This window comes from Ammospiza nelsoni, chromosome 2 (genome assembly GCF_027579445.1).
Source record: "Ammospiza nelsoni isolate bAmmNel1 chromosome 2, bAmmNel1.pri, whole genome shotgun sequence".
NCBI lineage: Eukaryota > Metazoa > Chordata > Aves > Passeriformes > Passerellidae > Ammospiza > Ammospiza nelsoni.
Genome location: NC_080634.1, coordinates 80048730 through 80072274, shown reverse-complemented (window position 1 = coordinate 80072274; position 23545 = coordinate 80048730). Strand labels below are relative to the sequence as shown.

At 43.0% G+C, this 23545-nt stretch overlaps 1 protein-coding gene across 2 annotated transcripts in view; it reads left to right on the top strand.

Moving 5' to 3' along the window:
- Positions 1 to 23545, top strand: part of SLC15A1 (solute carrier family 15 member 1) — a 75040-nt gene that overhangs the window by 12995 nt on the left and 38500 nt on the right. The window contains exons 7-20 of one of the 2 annotated variants that reach the window (XM_059493589.1): positions 2740 to 2826; positions 4153 to 4242; positions 5504 to 5548; positions 5649 to 5678; positions 5800 to 5888; positions 7078 to 7159; positions 7892 to 8017; positions 9760 to 9909; positions 10314 to 10363; positions 11003 to 11113; positions 11257 to 11353; positions 11802 to 11948; positions 12804 to 12911; positions 13543 to 14031. The exons of the other annotated variant lie outside the window; for it this stretch is intronic. Of the exons in view, the coding sequence (XP_059349572.1) occupies positions 2740 to 2826; positions 4153 to 4242; positions 5504 to 5548; positions 5649 to 5678; positions 5800 to 5888; positions 7078 to 7159; positions 7892 to 8017; positions 9760 to 9909; positions 10314 to 10363; positions 11003 to 11113; positions 11257 to 11353; positions 11802 to 11948; positions 12804 to 12911; positions 13543 to 13731 (1401 nt within the window). The 3' untranslated portion in view covers positions 13732 to 14031. Of the gene's footprint in view, positions 1 to 2739; positions 2827 to 4152; positions 4243 to 5503; positions 5549 to 5648; positions 5679 to 5799; positions 5889 to 7077; positions 7160 to 7891; positions 8018 to 9759; positions 9910 to 10313; positions 10364 to 11002; positions 11114 to 11256; positions 11354 to 11801; positions 11949 to 12803; positions 12912 to 13542; positions 14032 to 23545 lie in introns of those variants that run through there. 2 annotated transcript variants of the gene reach the window in all.

Genomic DNA, 23545 nt, shown 5'->3' with positions numbered 1-23545 from the left:
CATCAGGAAATGCTTTTTCACTCTCAGGGTGATCAGCAATTGGCACAAGCTGCCCAGAGAGGTTGTGGAGTCTCCATCTGTGGAAATACTCAAAAGCCATCTGGACGCATTCCTAGACAATTGCTTCCAGGTAGCCCTAGCTGAGCAGGGCACTTGGCCTGGATGATGCCCTGAGGTCCCTTGCCACTTGAACTGTTCTGTGATACATAAATCCCCTTTCCAATATTGAGAGATAAGTTGGATACTGATCCTTCACTCTGAGGTTGTTGGTAGACTGATTTGTTGCTCCCCCAAGAGTTTTCAGTGAATGCAAAGACCAGAAACCATTTGGAAAACATCAGCAGTGCTGACTGGGACTTTTATTTGATGTTATTTTTACTTCAGCTTCAGAGTGCGGCATTCACAGCAAACAGCAATGTTACCCACTTGCTTTTGGAGTTCCTGCTGCCCTCATGGCTGTTTTCTTGGGTAGGTGAATCTCTTGCTATCCTGTTGCCTTGGTAATTAGATGATAATCTCAGAATAATGACAGTGTGATAGAAATTCCCAGGTATTGACCTCTCCCAATATCCGATCATTTCTGTGATTTTTGACTTAATTTTTTTCCTGAGTGGGAAGGTGGGTGGGATTAATCTGATGTACTCACTTTTACTGAAGAGTCTGATTTACCAGGAGAGTTGGATGGGGCAATATATTCTTGAATTCTGTACATTTTGTAATCTACTGGCTATGTTTTTTGGATTACTGGTCTGTACAAATTGATCTTTTGAATGCAGGGTGAGAACTCTCAGAAAATGTGTGTTTTGGATATTGTCTCTAGTCCAGGATTATAAACTGTGTGACTAATTGTCCTTGAGCTGGAGAAATCCCATATTTGATATGTCAGTACTTCTCAAACACCTGCATTTTTACCAGCTGTGCTACAGGTCACACCCCAAGCCTTACTGCTGCCCAAGAAACTGGGGGTGCCATTAGGTGCTTCAGTATCCCTGATGGTTCTTGTCCTTCAGGGTCCTGACTGGGAGCCCACCTGGCTGCCAGTGCCCTCGCCTTGCCCGTGAGCCCAGCCCAGGCTGGATGGTGGCTGTGGGGCTCTGCCTGTGCCTGCCCTGTGTGTGGGATGGTGAGGCTGAGCAACGTGCCTGGGAGCAGAGGACACCTTGGCCAGTCCTGCATTCAGGCAGAGCCTTGTGTGTCCCTGCGTGATGTGAGCTCCTGAAAAGGAGCCCCTACAGCAAGGCCAGAGTCAAGGTCCTAAATGCCCTCGTTTTGACCATCCCTCAGTCAAGCAAACCTCCCACTGTGGGAGTTTCCAGATTTAGTTTTTGTCCTGAATAGAAGCAATCTGCTGGTATTAATTTGATTGGTCTTACTGTATGATAGCATGTGAGTAGGCAATTGCATTGCTTCTTGGGAGGCTTATTCCCACCCTGATTACCTCTTTGGCTTGCAGTTTCCATACCTAATTACTTGCCAGTATTTGAATTTAATCCTGAGTTGCTTTTCTGTTTGCATATTGTAGTTGTGTTTGTAATTGGAAGCAGAATGTACAAGAAAGCTAAACCACAAGGAAATGTAATGCTTGAAGTTTCCAAATGTGTTGGAGTAAGTACTGCTTACATTCCCCAAACCCCTGGCAGCCATTCCTAAAGCTGTTCTGTAAATGTGCCTAAATGAGAAGTCTGTCTTAATATGAGGAAAGTTTCTGAAGGTTTTTGCTTTATTACAGAAGGCTTCATACTGATACATCCACATTTAGGGTGTCTTTTTATGCATACCTTGATTTATATGTGGATTTTAACACATAGGAAACAAAATCAGGTGTCATTGTTATGTAAAACTTTGTCCCAACTTGTGGGAATCATTCCTTCCACATTTGTGCCCCTTTATGTAGAAAGAGACAAACATGCCTTGAGCTGAGTCAAGAGCAGGGCTACTAGTGCATCTTATCGGCAAAAACTTATTACTTATTAAAAGAGTATTATTTACAATGCTTTTATTGATCCCCACTGCATTAAGGAAATTCTGGGGGTTGCACATCATTGTGATCTTGCAAGGAAAGGAGTGGAATCTACATGAATAGCACCTCGTGTCCCAACTTTGCAGAGCCTCAACCTTGAGGTCAAATTTATTCATGCATGAGATACTTCATTCTCCATACAGATCTGCCATCTTTATACAGCTCAGCCTATTGCCTATCTTGTAAGCACTGTGAAAACCAAATCTCTGTAGGTGACTTTGGCCATTACTTAGAGTGCTGCTCCTAAGGCCCAGCTTGGCTGTAAATGTTATTCCGTGCAGAAAATTTTAGGAGTTCCTTGGGACCGTATTTATGTATATTCCATGTCAAGATGTGAGACATACCTACAAGATGGAGCTTGTCATAGGAGCTTCTCTCCTACAGCCATTCAGCCTTGAAAACCTGTGCATATGACACTACTCTATTTACTGCTGTACATAAGTAAGTCTAAGGAAGGCACATCTTCCGCTCCTCACAGCAACCCACATGGAGAGGGACTGCTCTGAGCTGTTTGGTTCACCTGACCCCAAGTGCACGCTCTGCTGGTTATGCAGTGTGAGGCCTTAAAAACAACGTTCCCCTAGATGACTGGAGTGGGTAACAAAAGTTGAGTCACCTTTAGCACCCTCTAAACACAAGAAACCAGGAGCATCATCTCTAATGACAAACCAGTTTTAAGTATTTGTAGTGCCATTAAACATAATTCTGTCTCTCCTCAGTTTGCCATCAAAAACAGGTTTCGTCATCGCAGCAAGGAGTTCCCCAAGAGAAAGCACTGGCTGGACTGGGCAAGTGACAAGTATGATGTAAGTACTGGGGGAGCCTCCTGTGCTGTGACATCTGCTGACCCTCAGCTTCTGTCTGCTCTGATCCATTGTCTCATGCACTGGGCAAATAGTTTTGCACCTCTCCATCATTCAGTAGCTGACCTGGCCAAACCTCAGTGCTCTCCTGTCACTGCAGGTTATCTCCTCAGCTCCTGTGGGAGACAGTAGAGCTGTGTGACTCAATGCTCTGTGTAATCATAGGCTGTCCAGGGAAATTCAAGGGAGACAAAAAAAGTTCTTTCCCTTGCCAAACAAATACAAACATTTAAGTTTTTTGTTAGGGAAATAGCAAGCATTATCTTTCCTTCTCTATTTCCCATATCTCATGGCTGCAGATGGGAAAAGGGAAGTGATGCTGCCTGTCATAGTTCATGCACAGGGCCAAAATACTTTTCCTGGCAGCCACAGGCCCTCAGCTGGGTAATAATTAGCATTGACTCCATGATTGTAGAAGGCTGATCAATCGCTTTATTATCCTATCCTATTCCTATCCTATCCACATCCCCTTACAGACAGTCCAATACTGCTTTGACATAATTAGTCAATCAATCCAAACATCATCCAATGTCCAATTAAGAAATCACCCTTGGGTAAAGAAATCTCTGTAACACATTCCACACTGCACAACAACAGGTGCAGCAAGTGGAGATAAGAATTGCTTCTCATTCTTTCTCTGATCTTCTCACAGCCTTCCCCAGGAAAATGCCTGGGAAAGTCGTCTGTTGCTCTCTGTGGCCAGAAAGCTGCTGCCACCAAACATGAGAATTATGCTTTGGAATTTCGGTTTAAGTGGGTAAACACTGCATTCCCTCCGCGCTCATTACAATTTCTTATCATGACTCTCAAAGCCTTGTATCCTATAGTTCCCAACTTGTCCCTTACTTACTATCCTCTCTGCCCTGTTGCCAATGGCAGCACAAACCTTAACCTGTCACCTTTATTTTCCTTTTGCCTGTATGCTTTGTTCTTATGTGAAATTCCTCAGTTGCCTATTGCTCAAATGCCCACTTCACTAAGTGCTGAATCTCATGCTGCCATCAGTGCACATGCAAAGAGGCCCAAGTCTTTCTGATATCAGTCACCTTTAACCAGCAGTCCTTCCCACACACACAAGCAGACTTTGTACTGTTTTAACAGAAGTCATCAGATATAGCCACAACATGCAAAGTTGAATGTGTGGGTAAACATTACACGATGGGTCTTTACCTGTTGCTGTCATGTCAGTAGCAGTCTGAAACTGTCTCTTTTTTTTTATCCCCTTTCTTTTTGAACCAATTCCTCTTGTGTGATTTTTATTTTCTGCAGAAACGACTGATTGCTCAGATAAAGATGGTGTTGAGGGTGCTTTTCCTTTACATCCCTCTCCCCATGTTCTGGGCAGTTTTTGACCAACAGGTAAGTAGAAATGGTTTGACTTGGTAACTAGAGCTGTACTGTGTCAATCTACATACTCTGAGGTCTCCAGAGAGAAAAGGTGCCCGTGGGAGTATGGAAAAACAAATTCTTTATCCTTGTTTTATTGCAAAGGGTAGTCACTGAGTCATGTCAGTACAGGATGATCTGCAGCCAGGGGCAATCTTGGTTTATCTGAGTACACCCAGGACAGATTCAGTGACTGAGGCCTCTCCAAATCTTGTATCAGCCTGGGACTCAGGGGATGGAACAGTAATTTAGAGCTCTCTTAGCACTAATGTTTCTTCAATTGTCAGTTGTCAGATGAAATTTAGGGTCCTTGTGTTAATGTGCTGGAGAACCAGGGTTTAAATGATCTGGATGCTTAATCACTCACACATTGTTTTAAATACCTTACACCTTCAAGGAGAAGTGTGATCCTGTAAGTCCCATTCACTTGGTGAACTGGGTGCTCAAGACCCACGAAAGCATCAGTTAGAGTGAAGCACTGAAGTAGGAATTTAGGAAGATGCTTGAGAGAGATCCAGGGGTTAAAAGCCTTATCAAGTCAGATGGGAGGAAGCTTGCTGCAGAGTCCCCAGGTCCTACTGCTCCAGTGCAGTGCCTGTGAGCTGTAGCTGCCAGTGTGACCTGTTGCAATTGGAGCTCTGAATTCCTGCTATGAAACTCAGAGCTCAGTCCTCATTCCCAGGGTAATATGTCGGGCAGTGCTGTGTTGTGGCTGGCTGAAGGATCTTGTCACAGACGCAGCAGTAGCGTTCTTGTCCCATCCTGGGCTCAGGCCTGAAGTCTGCCCCGCCTGTCCCAGCCACAGGCACTTTCTGGGGCAGGGGGCTCCAGGCAGGTCAGGCCCTGGCTTGTCCTCTGCCTCTGGGAAGGAAGGAAGGTTGGGTGAGTGGGATGTGGGGGCTGCTGGGGCTCAGGCCAGTGGCACACGGGCCCTGGGCTGGCTCCTGTGCCCAGCACCCAGCAGTGCCCTGCACAGGATGGCCCTGCCCTCTCTCCAGCTGATTTCTGCATCTAAGTTCTTTTCTGCTGTATTTCACTGAACAAGTAAAGGAAGTGGAATGGGCCACTTTGTTCCAAGGTTTGCTTTGCAGACTAACAATACTCCCATAGCAAGCTAGCTTTACTTTTTCTTGTATTGTATGTCTTTTCCAACACTTCACTTACGAAAACAATTCAAAAAGAACTTGAGAACATTGATTTACTGTGATATCTAATTTTTTCTTCTCTTATTAAGGGGTCAAGATGGACACTGCAAGCCACGGCAATGAATGGGGATTTTGTAGGTTACTTTTTATTCATTTTTTCTTTAATTACCACTTTTCAGACCCGTTTTATTTGTTGTCACAATATTAAAAATTATTTCTTTTTTTCTTCACCAGGGTTTTCAAATTCAACCAGAACAAATGCAGGTATGCTAATTTTCTATCTACAAATTTCAAGTACTTCTTAAAGATTGTATACATATTGCCCTCACTTATAAAAAGCACTTTGAAAAATATTTAATTTTTCTCTCATGTTCATCTTCCCCAGATCGTGAAGCCAATCCTGATTTTTATAATTATCCCAGTTGCAGATTATTTGGTTTATCCTTTAATCAAGAAATGCAAGCTGAATTTTACGTAAGTTTATGTTTTTACCTGATTTCAACAGAGGCTCATTTTATTGGTTTCTGTAACTGGCTCTTCCAGCCTTAATGTAAGAAAAGAGCAAGCATTCAGCTAAGGATGAAAGAGAAGTGTATTTAAAATGGTTTAATATTTCAACAAAACATAAAAAAAAACAGAATACTGCAAGTGGTATGTAGAGGCATCACAGATTATAAGAGGAGAATCTAAGAGAAGAGTGACAATGTTTTTCAGTTGAGGACAAAAATCTTTTGATTGCAGGAGAGATGATCTTGATTGCTTTCCATATCCCTTATATCTACCCCTTCTCACTCCTGAAGAACAGAGGTGGTAGAAGTACAACATACATCCTTGGCATTTGTCATGCTTTGGGCTAAAATGCAACTGAGACACGAAACATTTCCTCTTCAGTCTCAGCTGGGAGTCTGACTTACTGAATCCTTCTAGGTGAAGCTTTGGGGGTATTCCACTTTATTTTTCAATGTTGTTAAAGAAGTGTCTGGCAGTTGCAAGAATGCTTGGAGAGGCAGAAGAGAATACAGTTCTTCAGATAATTTTCAAACAGCCAAAGTGCACTGCTGTTTTTCCATATAGCTGTTAAAAATCTAGGGTGTGTGCTATGCTGGGAACACTGTCATTCATTTGTGCAGATTCTGAACTGGATAAATGATGCCACAAATGACACATATACTCTATCCTTACAGCTTAACTGCATGCCAGTAGAGGTCTCCTAATTTGACAAATTTCCCTGACCATTTTTGTTCAATCTTTTTTAAACATAGCAATATGGAGATAAGCTGTTACTCTGTTTTCAAAGGTATATCTTCTTGCCTCTTTCTTGTTTTACAGCTAACAACTGTATTGGATTGGGGTTTTTCTTCCTGCAAAACCAGATTTTTTTCAGGAACCAAATAATCATGGTCAGTCAATGTTTGAGCCCAGCAGATGCAGAGTAACAGGTTGTTAGGATGCTGCAGGAAAGATGTATTTCCTGATAGTGTGACTATGAATTGAGAGGTTCCCAGCTTAGCAGAACACTTTCTGTAATAATATCAGCCCTCCAAAATGTGATAATGTGCTAGTTGTGGCCATTTGAGTTTCCCAGAGTGGAAAGAAAAAACCAAGTAGCTGAAGCTTTGAATTGTCACTTGTCTTGAATCTCTTGTGTCTTTTGTTGTGCCAGGCCCCTGAAGAAGATGACTGTGGGGATGTTCCTCGGCTCCATGGCTTTTGTTGCTGCTGCCCTCGTGCAAGTGCAAATAGATGTAAGTTCAGCCACATGCAAGTATTTACTATTAATATTTAGCTGTTAATTCAGGGAAAAAAAGGTGTGTTTAAGGGGGAAATGTACCAAGGCTAAATTTGGAGCCAGTCATATAAGCATAGAAGTAGAGGGAGGGGAAATAGATTGCAATCCTGTTGTTAGCATAGTAAAATTAACAAGCAACAAACATTGCAGTTAGTACAAATCATGCATTAAAGGCAACCTCAATCTCTAAACTGAGACTAAAAGCTGGAAACCAGACACTTGGTTGGCCCACCAGAGGGCAGCTTTTTATGTTTGACCTCTTCTGAGATTTAGAGTGGAGGTGAAGTGTGACAGTCTGGGAAGCATCATCACAGCAGGTGCAAAGATGACACTTGTGGAAGGAAGGATTTGTCTCCCCTAAGCTTCCTTGCCCCAAAGGGAGCTGCCATGCCTGAGCCCAATGAATTTTCCCCTGTAGCTGGGATGTTGGCAACACCTCTGGGTGCTGATCCATTGCATCCCAAGTTCTGAGCAGCTGTCTAGAGGTGTCTCTTGAGGATGAGAGACATCTTTCCTTAGGCAACTTATGAGACTAGTAACAAAACCTGATTCCAGTCTCCTCTGTCAGACAGTCACAGAGCAGTGGGCATATGCTCATCTTGAACATGAAATATTAAAGATTACAGTAATTATAGTAATTTTTCCAAGTGACCTTGAGCACTGATTTTACCTTTTTCCTGTCCTATAGAAAACCTATCAAGTTTCCCCTGCAGCTGGACAAACTCAAATTAAATTAATAAATCTGGGTGCTGTTCCTGCAACAGTTCGGTTCCAGCCTCAACTTCAGAGTGTGGAGGTAGCACCTAATGAGGCGGTAAGTAAGGGCAGATGAGAAACATTCTAATAAATAAGAAAAATTAATTAAAACTTTAAAAATCTAAGGGAGTTTTTTAGGTTACGATGTAAGATGTAACTGAAAGTCTGTCTTCTATTAACATCTTCATAAGCTGTCAAAACAGGTGGGGAGGTGTTCTTTATCTTCTCCTCAAGTGAGACCTGATAACTCCCTCCAGAGGCTATCTCTGCTAATGGGCCATCGAGTCTCACTGCATGACTCATAAAATTACATCACACCATTGTGAAATGCAAGCATTGTGAACCAAGCATTTCCACCTGGGTGTAATCAGAGGCTCAGAACACCACAAGAATCACTGGATTCCCTGAGGACAAGAGCTTGCTAACTACCACAGGACCTCTAGAAAGATCAGACTTTCTACAGGATCACTGCTTAGATAGAATCCCATCCATCACTCCGAAAATTACTGTAGCTACCATTTCATCAGACTGCTACCACCAACCTGGCTGACAGGGTGTCAGATCCAATTCTGGTTCTGTCAGTTTTAGCCAATGCTTTTGTAGTATTACCTTTATTTTATTCTATTATTTATTCTACGACATTTTTACTCCAATAATTTGAATGAGTTCTCTTTTTTTTCGTACTGTGGAATGAGTTGTTACTGAAAACACAGTGAATGAAGAAATGGTAACTATGTCAATGTTTGAAGTATTACCAGTTTTTTTTACAGGTTTTCCCAAGAAACTTCCATAAACTTAAGAAACTTGGAACTAGATGAAAATTTCACTCTTGTTAAAAAGGTTCCATTTCCTAAAAGTAGCCCCTTCCTGCAGTTAATGTCCATTCAGCTCTAGTGAGTTGCTGCTATTACTGTGAGGAATGACACTGTGATGACTTACCTGAACAGGGAACTTCTGTGGCTTCATGTTTTGCTGCCAAAGAACTATTCAGGTTCCAATACAGCACAGCATTGGTAGTTCTATTGACAGCAAAATGTGGTGGCTCTGATGGATGTTTTGGATAAGGAAACTTAGAATGTGTGTTCTCTGATAGCCTGCAGCTCTGTTTCTCTCGAAGAGGAGAGCTCTTATTCCAACCTCCTCCAAATTTGCCTCACACAGGAACAGAGTTGTGAGGAGAAGATAAGGGCACCCACACTATATACAGACAGGGAATTGATGTACCATGGTACACACACGAAAACTAAAGGTATAGAGTGCTCTATTCCCGATTATGGACACTTTATCATCCAGATGTGGATTATAAAGTGCTTTTGATAATCCCATAAAACAAAGAGCCTATTTTAGTGTAGCACTAACATGTTTATTAACGGTTTAAGTATTTTATGTTGAATAAATGTGTTTTGAATATTTAAAACATGGCATTACTGCTTTTTTGGAAAATACTGCATCACATGCTAGTGCTTCTGCAGCTGAACAGAATTTTACTGGGTGTTTATGGTAAGCCTGATTTATCTGGAGCAAGAAATAGGAAAATAGAGCAGCTATTCCATAATGCTTGTGGGAAGCTCATGTAACTGTGAAGCTTGTGTAACAAATTAAACTAATAAAAAATCATGATCAAATGGAATTAATGCTTGATGTAGAAAACAAATCAAAAATGAAAATGAGGGGATGTTCATGATCTCTGGCACTTCAGAAGTAACATGTGTAAACTTCTGACCCTCCCAGAGCCCGTAACATTCCCTCAACAGACAAGTACGCAGTTGCACAGAAATCCATTGCAATTTGTCTTTGTAGACTGGCTACTTGACATTTGAGACTTCTAAACTGCAATCATTAGACATAATTTCTGCAACTCTAAATAAAACTGAGCATTTGGAGCTGCTAGAGAGACAACGCTTCACTTTGGCATTTAAACAGCGTCCAACAGACATCAGTTCTACTTGGGTAAGTCTGCTTATTTCTTAAGATATGAATCAATGTTCTGACAACGATCTACGTGGAGTGTGTGAGGCTGAGAGGACAAGCTCTGGATAAATTTTTTCCACTGTCTTGTTTTCTGTCTCTCCTTGTCTCTGCTGGACCAGTAAGACTGGTAAGCTGCAGAGAGTACACCTTTAGAAAAAAAATTACCAATTTCTTATGTACCTTGACAACTACACTTTCACCAAGACTTAGGTGTGTGGTCATACAGTGTTTGCTAGTAGATGTGTGTGCTAGTAGGGACCTAAAGAGGAAGGTCTGGAGTCTTGCTCTGAAGCCTCTGTTAAGTCCCACTGCTGTGTAATAGTGCATGTTTAAGCTGTTCTCTGATGCCAGGAACATATTTTGATAATGGCCTCTTCCACTAGGTAGAGGACAACATCACATCAAAACCAGCAAACAGAGAAAGTCTCGTGAGGTAGAGTTTTTAATGTTACCTAAATTTTGACAGTAGTGTGACTCTCTCTTCAATCTGTCTTTGGGTAGCCTCTTCTTGTTGAAATAAAGTTTTCTATACTTTAGGAACTCACATCTTGCTGGACACTTCCCTTGATGTTTTAGGGGATGGGATAATGTCTGAGTCATCATTCACTTCAGTTATTTTGCATACCTGCTTGGGTATAGTTTAACTAAAAATGGAAGTGTATGCTTCATTCCATTGCCTAGATTTTTTTTATTGAACAAATGGCATGGATTACATAGCTATACCTCATTTATAATCCTGCATAAGAGGTATCCAAGATTACCTTTCCCCTCTCTGCTTTTCTTCTGCATCTCCCACTTGCAGATGCATTTCCTAGTGGTTGTAGTAGTGACTCACTTTGGATGTTCTCCTGAGGCAGTGGGCTGATGGGGATCTAACTGGCTTTTTGTATTAGCTACATTTCTAGGAGATTTAGAGTTTATTCCAAAATGTTAATTGATTAAAAAAAAAAAAAGAATTTCAATGGGAAGACTCGATACTTGTTGTGCTGCCAATATGTAATTGAAAGTAAAACTTGTATTCTTTGACTTCTGTAGGTTTTTTGTTGTATTTAATCACTCCTTCATTTTAAAGGTTCATAAACAATTTGCCTTTAACTGCCAATGTTGTAATGGACAACATCAGATTTGGAAAACTGTATCCTCTTTCTGTCAGTAATTACAGCATTCTTCCAAATCCAAGCTGGTAAGCATTTCCTTTATCCTAATCTAATCTCCTACACATACTTGTCCTTGGGAAAAGGGCACAGAGCTTTTTTAAAATATATGATGCACACAATTGACAACACCTATGGTCTGAACTGTGGGGTTTGGGTTTTTCTTTTTCAGGCCATATATCATTAGCGCTTCAACGGCTCTGACCTATTGTGTAGTTTCTTCCAAGATACTTGAATATGGAGTTGCCTATACCATTTCACTTGATGATGTGAGTTGACACTGTTACTGGATGGACAATATAGATAGAATTCCTTTCCATGTTGATACTTTCCTTTAATTAAAAAAACACTTGTAGAATTATTCCTCTTGTCTTTAATCCTTTAATTTCCTCTTGTTTTTAAGTATAGATAATAGAATTCTGGTATCCTAAACAGGACACAAAGCCATTGTTAACTATAAAAATAAGGATGGTTACAGTAATAACAGAATGCAAGAATTCATGATCACCACTAATGGCCTTAATGGCCTGTTAGACACTACAGATTTGCATGAAGTCTGCTGTAAAAAAGCTATTTTTTATAACTAGGTATGCAGTGCTTCATGTGCAATATTTGTTATTTACTCTGAATTTTCTATATGATTAGAGAACTGCTTAGAATGCCTTAATTGTGCACACTCATTATTACTGTTCCTAACATGCTTTTTGCAACTTCTAGTGTTTTGCTAGCATACTTAAAGTTACGTACTTTGAAGATATTTTACCAAGTAAAGTCCATATGGCTTGGCAGATCCCTCAGTATTTTCTTCTTACATGTGCAGAAGTTCTCTTCTCTGTCACTGGGCTGGAGTTTTCATACTCACAGGTAGGTATTCCTCTTCCTGAGTTAAGAATCTTGGTGCAAGTTAAGATCTTCCACGTTGTATTGTTTTTAAGTGGTGGCTCTGTGCTGCTGCCTTGACCCCTATGTCCCTCACAGCTCCTAGAAGGACTGTATAGACTGATGCAAGTTGGCCCTGTTTAGCCAAGGATTTGGTGTTTTCCATGAACCTATGCTGAGTTATATCATTTGAAGACTTGACAGTACTCAAATTTCCTTCTCCCATGTAAATTTCTATTGAAACTAAGTGCAACTGTACTGCTGCAATAAAACCAAACTGGAGAGCTCTCAAATATAAAATGAGGAAGCAGTGACACTTCATCTCCCCACCAGTTTACTCCATAAAGCCTTTTTGTTAGCTTTTATTAGTGTTTAGTTATACACTTTGAATTCCTTTGTCTCTCGAGTCCACTTTAGTAGCTGTGTGTATTTCTTCTCTTCATTCTGAATCTAGAAACTGCAGTGATGGACATGTTGTAAGGTGTGATTTGCTAGGTGATGCACTCAATTTCTTCATGTCATGGGTACCACATGTTCCTGAGATGTAAAATTACACCTGTGCACCTGCTACTTGCTTGGTGTGTGTAAGTAAAAGGTGTTACAGTTAGTGTGCTAGTGGCCTCTTGCTCCTCAAAGCCTTCTCTGGACCTGTTTTGCTCTCTAGCAATGTTTAATGTCAAAAAATAAATTAAAAAAAAAGCTCCAACCACCACCAAAACCTAGCAAACCATGAAATCCTGTTTTCCCACAGAGAAACAGTGTTTATTGTAAGGTCAAGATGACAGTAAATGCATCAGAAAATAAATGATACCACCAAAACTTAAATGTCTGTCCCTACAGGCCCCATCTAACATGAAGTCAGTGCTGCAGGCTGGATGGCTGCTGACTGTGGCTGTTGGTAACATAATTGTCCTTATCGTGGCTGGGGTATCTGCAATCCAACAGCAGGTAAGCTTGCAAGCAGTAGGTGTGCTGTTAGATTGCACTGGGTAAAAGCAGCTATTAGTGGTGCTCTGTAATGAATTAAAATGGCTTTCTGAGTGCAATTCTGTGTCACTCAATGTCTCTGAAACAGCTCTGGCAGTCCCCAGTTGAAGCTAAATTAAATCGGAAAGAGCTGAAACAGAGACGTTGAGGCTTTTCAGATAGAGGCTTTTCTGATCTCTGCCCACATTTGTGGTTACTAGATCAGCTGTAAAAATTTTTAAGTGGAAGCAGAATCAGTACCAGCCTGGTTTTAGAGATCTGACCAAAAGGAAGGAGCTGAGTTTCCTTCCCAGTCTTTCACTCAATTCCCATTTCCTCCAGGAAAAGGTGTTGCAGAGTTTTTCAGCATTTACAGAATTTTTGTTCTTTTCAGTAAAGATAGAAATGCTGAAAGAGCCTCAATTCTGAGTTGCTTTAATATGCATTATATGTTTAATTCATACTGTACGCCATATGATACTTGTTATGTGTGCTCAGTTTCACATTCTGAGTTTCCTTCCTGAAAATACTAAAAGGGTGTAATACTCTTGACAAATGAATATTGGTGGATAAATTCTGGATTGTGTTTTGCTGTTTTTTTTTTTCTTTGCAGTGGGCAGAGTATGTGCTGTTTGCTGCCCTGCTATTGGTAGTTTGCATCATTTTTGCTATCATGGCTTCTTTTTATACCTATATTGATCCAAATGAGATTGAAGCCCAGTTCAGCAAGGAAGAAAAGGAAGAAGACAAGAAGGATCAAGACACCAATGAAAAGGAAGCTGAAGCTCATTCTCAACTGTAAAAGCTGTATTCAAGGAGTGTCTGTAAATCATGGAATCATGGAAATCCCACTCACTCTCCTGCAGTCAGAGGAACCCAGGGTATCAGTAATAACACTCTGGATTACATGTACAATGGGAGACATTAAGCAAAACAGTTCTAACCTAAAGTGCAGCCTTTCTAGGGAAGCAACAGGAAAATATTAGTCTCTCTCTTGTACTGAATGTGGTATCCTGAAGAAACTCCAGCAGAAGTTGCACTCTTAATGTACTTCAATCTTAAATATTATAGCATTATAATATTGAAATTTGACTTGGAACTACTGGACCCTTTGAAAAGATGTATTTTTATACTGTATTTCAATTTTATATTGTGAAGGAAACAAGACTTGTCAAGGAACAGCAATTGAAGCCAAGCTCTCTGCATGATCTCTCTAGCATCACTGTTACTTGAAGACAGCAGGTCACACGTGCCTTAAATTCTTTTGTACTTCCTTGTAGATAATGGGAGCAAAGCTCTGGCAGTGATCAGATTTAAAATGTTGTCTGTGTTCCAAGTGGCAGGAACTTGGATGTGCACTGTAACATAATGCTTTATCTGCCTGTTAACTACCCATTTAACTCCTGTTATGTCTTTAGTTAATATTAGAAGTGCCCACTCAGGTGAAATGATAACAGCAAATGACCTTTGGAACAAGCAAGAGCAATAAAACTTACATAATAACAAAATAAGGAAAGTGTTTTAAGAACATGGCTTACAGTTGCATGGTAACAAAACTCTATACCACCTCTGTGGTGCCTTTATCTACACACTCCATCACTTAAAGCTAACGGCTCAGGGCTGGTCTATATATCATAACACCAAATTTATGCTAGGGGAGATGAAATTTTGCTGCTTAACAGGACCTGCTCCTGTAGTCCTGAGCTCCATGTTATGGAGTGCCAGGGGTCTGTGTGTTGTTTTGGTAATTCTTGTTCTTTAGGGTCTACATCATACACTTTTCCGGCAGCTTGGACTCACTGGCCCCTCCAGTAGCCTGGCCAGACTGTCAGCTGCTTTCACACCTGTCTTCCAATACTATCATCCTATTTTACAGCAATTCCATTTTGGTATTTGCAAGTGATGACACAGACATCCGTATTCAAGCCATGAGTGTTCTGCTCACACTGCAGCTCCATGGGCCACTGCAGCTGCTGGCACCTGGGCCTCCATGTGCCCTGGGAATAGAGTCCCTCACCCATGAAGACAGTTTCAAATGGAGTTGGAAAAGGCAGGTCCAAGGCCCTCTTTGCTTGTGTTAGAGATAGTCCTGTTACTCCAGAGGCAGTAATCCCCTCTTGGTCTCTCAGGTCATCTGGGGAGAGCCTTCCCCATGGATTTGTGATACTGCATGTCCTCCAGCCAATGGAACTGAGGGTCTCCTGTAACAGCCACAGGAGCTGTTGGCTCCCTGCCATCCTCTGAGGACTTAAGGGAATTTTATACCAGCTTTATTTTTGGCAGACTAACACCAGGCAGCTTTTCCTAGTCCTGAGTCAAAGCTCTGCATAAACCACATTAACCCCAGAGGTGGGCTTTAGTCCACAGCCCAGGGAGTGTAACAGCTGCTCTGACTGTATAGGAGGGAGAGGACTGGAAGATGAGCAAAACAGGACTTGTGCTTTTCAGAGAGTAGCTGTGTGTTTACATAAATGACAGAATCATTAAGGTTGGAAAAGACCTGCAAGATCATCAAGTCCATCCTTAGATCTAACACCACCCTGCCCACTGAACCATACTGTGAAGTGCCACATTCAACCATTTTTGAATGCTTCCAGGGATGGTGACTCCACCTCCCTGGTGGCAGGGCACCCATTCTAATGCTTAACCACTCTTTCAGTGAGGGAATTTCTCCTCACATCCAATCTCAACCTCCTCTGGCCCAACCTGAGGTTGTTTCCTCTCATCCTTTGCCTGGGAGAACAGACTGATGCCCACCTGGTTACACACTCTCCTTTCAGGCAGTTGTAGAGAGGGACAGGTCTCCCCTGAGCCTCCTTTTCTCCAGGCTGAACACCTCAGGCCCTTCAGCTGTTCCTCACAGGATTTGTGCTCCAGACTCTTCCCCAGTTCCACTGCCCTTCTCTGGACTTGCTCCATCACTTCAATGTGATGTGGGACCGCTTCTTGTAATGTGGGACCCAGAACTGAGCACACTTGGGCTGTGGCCTCCCCAGTGCTGATGCAGGAGGGCAATCACTGCTTTGGTCCTGCTGGCCATGCTACTGCTGAATCAATAAGCAACGAGCCAGGGTGCCACTGGTCCTCTTGGCCACCTGGGCTCACTGCTGGCTCATGTTCAGCTGGCTGTTGACCAGCAAGCACCCCGAGGTCCTTTTGTGCTGGCAACTTTTCCAGCTACTTGTCCCCAGCCTGTAGCACTACAGGTGCTTGTGACCCAAGGGTAGGACCAGGCACTTGGTCTTTTTGAACCTCATACCACTGGCCACTGCCCATGGATCCCTGCTATCCAGACCCCTCTGCAGAGCCTTCCTACCCTACAGCAGATCAAGACTCCCATCCGGCTTGGTGTTCTGATGCCTTTTTCAACCTAGAAATGAATCAACACGCTTTCAAGATAAAATGAGCAGAGGAAATAATGTAAAAGTGGATCCTTATTTGAAGGCCTCCAGAAGCAGCTGGAAAAATGTCCACAAAATCCCAGTCCCACAGGGATGAATACAGTTTTATAGGTTTTAGGAAATTAGCATAATTGACAAAAATCATGATGAAAATTAGGAGGACAAGTGGTGATGCAATTCCCCCTCCGGTAAAGCCCCTTTTCTGGAGACCTCCCTTGGTACTTGTTGTACTTTGTTTATGAAAATGTGTCTCAAAGAGCTGTTTTCAACTTTAGTAGTCAGGGAGACCTAAGGTAGCATAGGGATCCTGAATTTTGTTTTTTCTTCCTGCCTAGAAAAATGCTAAAACTAAGTTACAATAAGAAGTTATACTGTACACCTTACATGCATAAGGAATACAGTGAATATAGAGGAGGTATTAAAGGTAAAAAAAACCCCAGCATAATTTCTCCCTTTCTTGGACAGTAACAAGACTCTCCTTTGTCTAGTCTCTACTCCATATTTAATCACACCATCGTTATCATACAGATGCCAACTATAACTACAGCTACTATCAATACTTCTTTTATCCAGTTTGGTAACGATAAAGTGACTGTACTAAAGACATATTCAAGATTTAGTGAGCTCCTTTGGGGTTCACCTGGTGTAGAATTTGAGTTGCTTTCAAATTTCAACCAAATCCTTATTAATTTTGTCACTCTGATTTACATAAGGTCAATAACAGTGTTAACAATTTTGCAGCTAGTAGGAAATTAACAGTCATTAATAGTTTCACAGAATAAACTTACAGTGAGTTGGATACGACTGTTGGATGCAGTAATTCTTGGCTTCTAGCTGGATGCTGCAATTCTTAACTGCTGCCTTCTCCAGCTTGTGCCAGCTGATTTCTGAATAGAACTGGGCTGTTATTTAAACCCTCAGGTGTTATAAATAAAAAATCTGCCAATTTTTTTTGGAAAAAAAAAAGGGTTGCAGAACCAGTTAAACCAGATGCTGCCAAGGTGAAGTTCTACCTGTCTGTTATTGTAATCACCGGCAGTTCTCGTTAATTGCTCCTTTTGTATCGCTATGGCCCTGCCTGGGGCTAAGTTGTCCTTCTCCCGGGAAGGTGAGAGGAGGAGATATAGGGGGGGGGTGGGGGGTGCATCAGAGAGAATGCCGAATAGCCTCGAGACCAGCATGCCGTGGGAAGCAACCCCACTAAACTTACGGAAAAGACCCCAAAAACAACGAGCACGAGCCAATACAGAATTAAGAGATTAGAGTGATGTCTGGACGTGAGGAACAAAGTACTGAATCTGCAGAGATGCTGAAAACCTTTGTTACCTCTTGCCCTGAGCATAGACCTCAGCTGGAACCAAGACTCGAGCCTGGAAAACTACGAAGTTGGGAAACGCAGGGCTACACACACTGTTCTCTGGGGCACGGACCCCCAGCTCTGCCCCTAGTGGACAAAGCTGCTCTATTCCTCCTCCGAGTCACCCTGGGAGTGTTGACAGAGAAGCTGCGGACCCGTCGAGCTTCTCAGCCTTGAGCTGATCACTTTTAATAAAGGCATTAAAAGGAGAAAAAGTCTCCTGCCCTGTTTATTTCATCAGGCAGGATGGTCTTGGTGAGCTGGCTCTTTTCCCCTGTTTTAGAATTCTTCCACTTCATAGCAGAGAGTCCTTGGCTTTTCCTTATTTGCAGGAGTGCAGGAGAAGGTGTTTTAGAATTTAATACAGTAAACCATCTTAAACTATCTGCTATTCTTCTCTTTTTGCAAAATTCCAATAGACCCTTATTGGAAGAACAGAGAAACTGATAAATCACGTGGCGTTGTCCTAATTCATATTTTAAAGTTTGGAAGAAAGGTCTCATTTCTCTTACTCCTGTGGCACTAACAATACTTACAGTACCTCGACTTAGTTTCCCTTCTAAGGGGGTTTATAAAAACAGGACTCTGTTTACTGACCTGAGCGGTGTGTCGGGAGCGGCTGCTCCGAGCAGAGCCTCGCAGCGCAGATGAGACCTGCCCGCTGCCCGTGGCTCCCTGCGGACACAGCGCCTCCTAGCGCAGGTGCGGGGACACGGCGCGGGGACGGTCCCGCGGTGGGGACACGCCCGGCACGAGGGGCGCCGGGCTCCCTCCCGCCGCCGCGTTCGGTTTCCGTCTGAAACCGTCCTAGGGTGACGTTTTGATGCTTGTATCCCCATTCGTGTGTTCTGCTTATGCTGGGTATTATGTTCTGTGCCTTCAAGACTGGCCCTGATCCGAATTTTCCCCTGGACTCTTTTTTCCTTACCCTTTTTGGAGCCACTCGAACTTGCTCGGGACTGGGACCTGGGAAACACCGAGAGTTTGCACCTTGTGGCTGCAGCAGCTGCCCCAGGACCGGAGGGATTGATAACAGAGCGACCACCCCCAAGAGAGACTTTCTGAATCTGTCATCTCCTCCAGAGCAGTGAAAGAGTGGTGTCATCCAGTGTTGTTCATTTTGTGTGCTCGGGGTGCTGTGCCTGTTAAATAGACGGGTTCTTTCCACTTCTCTCCGAGGAATCTTTCCCGAACCGGTTGCGCGGAGGGGCCGTGTAGATTTGCTTCCTGGAGGGGCCCCTTTTGGAGGCTTTCTCCCAAATTTGCCTTAAACCAGGACAGAAACAAAGCTCGTTACTCCGGAAACCGCCATGGAGCCGTTCTCGCCTACAAACAAGACTTCAGCTGCCCCGACCGGCTCGGCTAACTCTGCCCCTGCCCCGCCGCAGCAGAAGCGGCGCCACCCCCGGGGAGCGCGTCCCCGCCCACACCTCTCACATTCCTGGCCCCTCTGGGCCGCATGGGCGGGCCCAGGGGCGGCGGGCAGGCCGGGCCGCGGTCCCGAGCTCCACCCTCGCCAGACCAGGAGAAAAGCGGCGGCACAGCGGTGGCTCCGGGCTGGGCTCACTACCTGGCCTATCTGCTGGCCGTTACCGGGCTAACAGCCGGGGCTGCTCGGCCCCTTTCAGGGCGGCTGCTCCCCCTTCCCTCACGGGCGATGCGGTCTCCCCGCTCGCGGTACTGCCGCGTGACTTTGGGCCGTTCTTTCGCGCCTGCCTCAGAACCCAGGGAAAAACTCCGCAAAATTTCTGCCTCTCACAGCAGAAGCTGAGCCCCTCTTCGGACTGGCCCGCTTCAGTCTGCCAAGGTGTAGGACCTCCCTTTCCACAGATGGAGCAGAGGCGGTGGAGCCGCTCCCCGCCTTCCGCCATGGCGTTGGCCGAGCCCCCCGGCCGCTCCGAGGAACCTGTCCCGTTTGTGTCCCAGCGAGCCCCGCATTCAAAACCCGCGCATGTTAAACACGAAATAAACTAGCACAGTCATCTTTCTCTTCACCAATAAACAATCTCAGCCTGCGGCACATTCACGCACTCACGCCCCGCTTTCCCCCCAGTTGAGCTAGGGCGGGTTGGAAAATCGGCGAAGAAACAGAGCTTTGAGAAAGCATTCCAGAAGCAGGTGCCCTCCACACCTGGATTTTCCTGATATGCTGGCAATTACTGATCTTACACAGGTACACAGTAAACGCACAGATTTACAATACACACATCAGCTTTTGAGTTAGCATTTAATGTTTGGGAAAAAAAAAAAAAAAAAAAAGTATTCTGAAGCCTGGAAGAAGTCTGAAAAGAAAGTGACTCTACCATTTTGCTCCAGTCAACATTATTAGTACCAAGATAGAAGTGAAACTTCTGACAGAGCTGGTAAGTACCCTGGATTTTTATCACTGGTGTGGACTGTAAAAGGAAGAGATAAGAAGTTCCCAAGGATGCACAGATAACTGCAAGGAAAGGACCTTAGTTCAGCAAAACTGTTGAATTCATTGTTCATTTCAAAGCTCAGAACTCCATGAACGTTGCCTGGGGAGGGTCAAGGCCAGAGCTATGTTCCATTTAGTGAAGCTTTAGTAGCCATGTTACCCATAGTAATCAATAACAAGGCACTAGGGGAACCAACCCTTTTTATAATTGGTGTAATGAGATGGAAAAATTGTCAACATCACTACTTAGACTTTTTAAAGGCCTGTGACAGAAAAGAAAAAATCTCTTCATCAGCAAGAGCCTGTTGAAGGGGTTTTTTTAGATTGCTTAAAGCTTTTTTCTTTCATTGTCAGCAGTGTTGGATCCTTATTCTGCATCCATAATTTGAAACAGCTGAATATTTTCTCATCACAGTGTGCTAGGAGGCTTAAAAAACACATACACAATAGACAATAGAGCCTTGAAAAAAATTATTGGAATGTACCTAGACAAATTCTGGTTTTTTTTTTCTTCTTCTTTCTTAGTTGAGAAAGATAAAATAGGGGAGGTGACACACTACACTAAAATTGCTTGTTATCTGTTTTGGAGATCCTGATAATTCCAAAATGCAGGAACTGAAGCAGAACTGAAGGAATGCACCAGCTGGTAAAGCACAAGGCAGCGATGTGTTGGTGAAGAGCTGTGTTGTTAAAATGTGGGCTCAGAACTGGAGGATTAACTTGCCTTGCACATCTGCAGGGGAAAATGGCTCACAGCCAATAGTAAAATATGCTTATAGAAAAAGATGCAGGATGAAATTAATGGGGCAAAATTCAACTCAAGGCCAGAAGGAAAGGGAGCTTGGTATTTATTTTAAACACAATTTCAGTCCCTCATGTTGAATCTGATAGATTTCACCCGGCTGTGTTTTCACACCCATGTGCTCACAAGCACCAAGGAGCCCATGCCAAAGCAGCTACTCCAGGCAGGCTGGGGGTCCCCATGGGACAAAAGGAGTGGTGACCCTTGAGTAAGTGCCATGTGTCTGGGGTTCTTCCTTGGCAGTGGAGAACTTGTTCATTGTGCTGGTTTGGGCAGGCATGGAGTTAATTTTCTTCACAGTGTCTGATATGGGGCTTTGTTTTTGATTTGTGCCTGGCACAGTGTTGATAACTCAGGGATGTTTCAGCTGTTGCTGAGCAGCCCTTGCACAGAATCAAGGCTTTTTCTGCTCTCAGCCCACCAGGGAGCAGGCTGGGGGTGCACAAGGAGTTGGGAGGAGGGGACACAGGGGGGACAGCTGATCCCAAATGGCCATAGGGACATCCCACACCATATGACATTGAGCTCAGGAATTAATCTGTAGGGGAGGGAGGTCAGCCAGAGCAGCATTTGCTTGGGGACTGGCTGGGCATCTGTCACTGATGAGCAATTAGGCTTTTGGCAACACTTTTCTTGATTTAGGGCTTTTTTATCTTTGCTTGCCTTTTTTAGCTTTTTACTTTTTTGTTTGTTTGTTTGTTTGTTTGAAGGTGGGCATAGTGGTGATTTGGGTTTGTTTTTCTTTGTTGTTGTTTTATTTGGCAAATTATGTTTATCTCAACCCCACAAGTTATTGCATTTTTACCCTTCCAGTTCTCTCCCCTATCCCATTAGGAGGGGGATGAACAGGTGCCTGCGTGGGGCTGAGCTGCCTGCCAGGGTTAAATAGCAGATAAAAATACCAGAGCCACCCAGGTATTTGTATCCATCAGCCTGTACAAGGTGATGTTCCAACACAGTCTTGCTTACCTCATCACCCATAAATCATAGGGAGGGTTGTTACCTGTATGTGTTTCCTCATTTCAGTAACTTTTTGGCCTTTTTCCATGCTGGGGTAAGAAGCAGTAGGCACACACTATGCTGGAACCCTGCTGCCATCCTCCTGCTATTAGAGCTTGGGTCATCTGCTGACAAATCATCCTACCATGGCCTTATCAGAGGTCAGTCCTCCTGGTCTTGGTGTAAACAACACATTTCTCAGCATTGACTACTTGAATTGCTCTTAGTCATGTCCTCAGTTATCAACTCATGCTGTTCCTTAAAACTGTGCTGCTGCTTGTGCTTTCACATAAATAATTCTCACTCATAATTCATTGAAACCATTCTTAATGTCTTTGTTTCAGCTCCCTGGAGCAGTGTGGCATGGACAGGTCTTTATAACACACCTATGTCCAAACGTTGAAGTGCAGCCTGGCAAATAGTTTTAGAGATCATTGACAGTCTTTCTACAAGATTTCCCAAACCTCTTGGTGTCATAGTGGTATTATTCAACATTTTCACTGGCATTCCAGAAACAAATGTGACAAAACCCTGCCTATTTAAATTGCATGTAAACAAAAGTCAGTCTCTTCTGTTTTAATTGCACCATACCTCTAAACATAGTATGCTATTGTCTATTGCTAGTGTAATCACCTACAAAGATGTGCTTCTAGGAACAGGAAAAGAACTTAAATATACATGTTATGTCCTGGTAAACAGCACCAATGAAATGGATTTAAGGCATCTTCTGAACATGGAGCTTCCCATAAACAAACATCTAATGTAATTCTGTGGCAAAGAGAACTACTGCAGGAAGTGGATGTAAACAGAATGTGTTGTGGTGGTTTTATCCTTTGACCTGTGAAACCACTGTTAAACCACTCTGTTACTGGGTCAACACCGGGGCTGAGGTTTTGGAATGTTGTACTGAAGAATTGATACAAGGACCTAAAAAATCCGTACTCAAGGAATATGTGGTAGGAGATCTGGGGAACAGCACTTCAACTTACCAAGTAAAAATTTGAGGGGTGAACAACCCAAAATCAGTTTTTTCTAAGTGAATAGAGAATGCTGGAAAGCTTTTATAGTTTGGTTAAGGAAGACATAATAGAGATTGGATACTGAAGCAAGGCAAATTCAGACTAGAAATTCAAATTGGATTCTTAATCCTTGTCAACAACTACATGAAGCACTATCAACTGGGCTGAATACCAAAGGTATTGGTGCAGTGTTGTTTAATTACAATTTTATTTCAGTTATGGTTAACCTGGTTCAGAGCTAGTGGTCTCTCTTATGTCTAAGTGCTAAAACCAAAACTTGAAATCCTGAAATCATTAGCTGTCTTAAGCTAATGTTAGTTACTGTTAACCTATTCTGTTTCATGGCTATTTTATAATAATGTTTTGGAAAAACAGAGGAATGCAATCTGTAGCATGATAATTTTAGAAAGTGGTCTTGTTGACTGGGTTTTAACTCAGGACAGCACATTGATACTTACCACAAGACTTGTGTTCAACAGCCAGATTTCAGCCTGGCATTTATCACAGCAGAAACTTGTATCACAAGTACTGGGGAAGCAGTTTCCAGGCAACTACATCCTAATACTTCTAGTATTTGAAGTGGTTTGAAATTTATAAATGAAGAAATTCCTAGGATGCT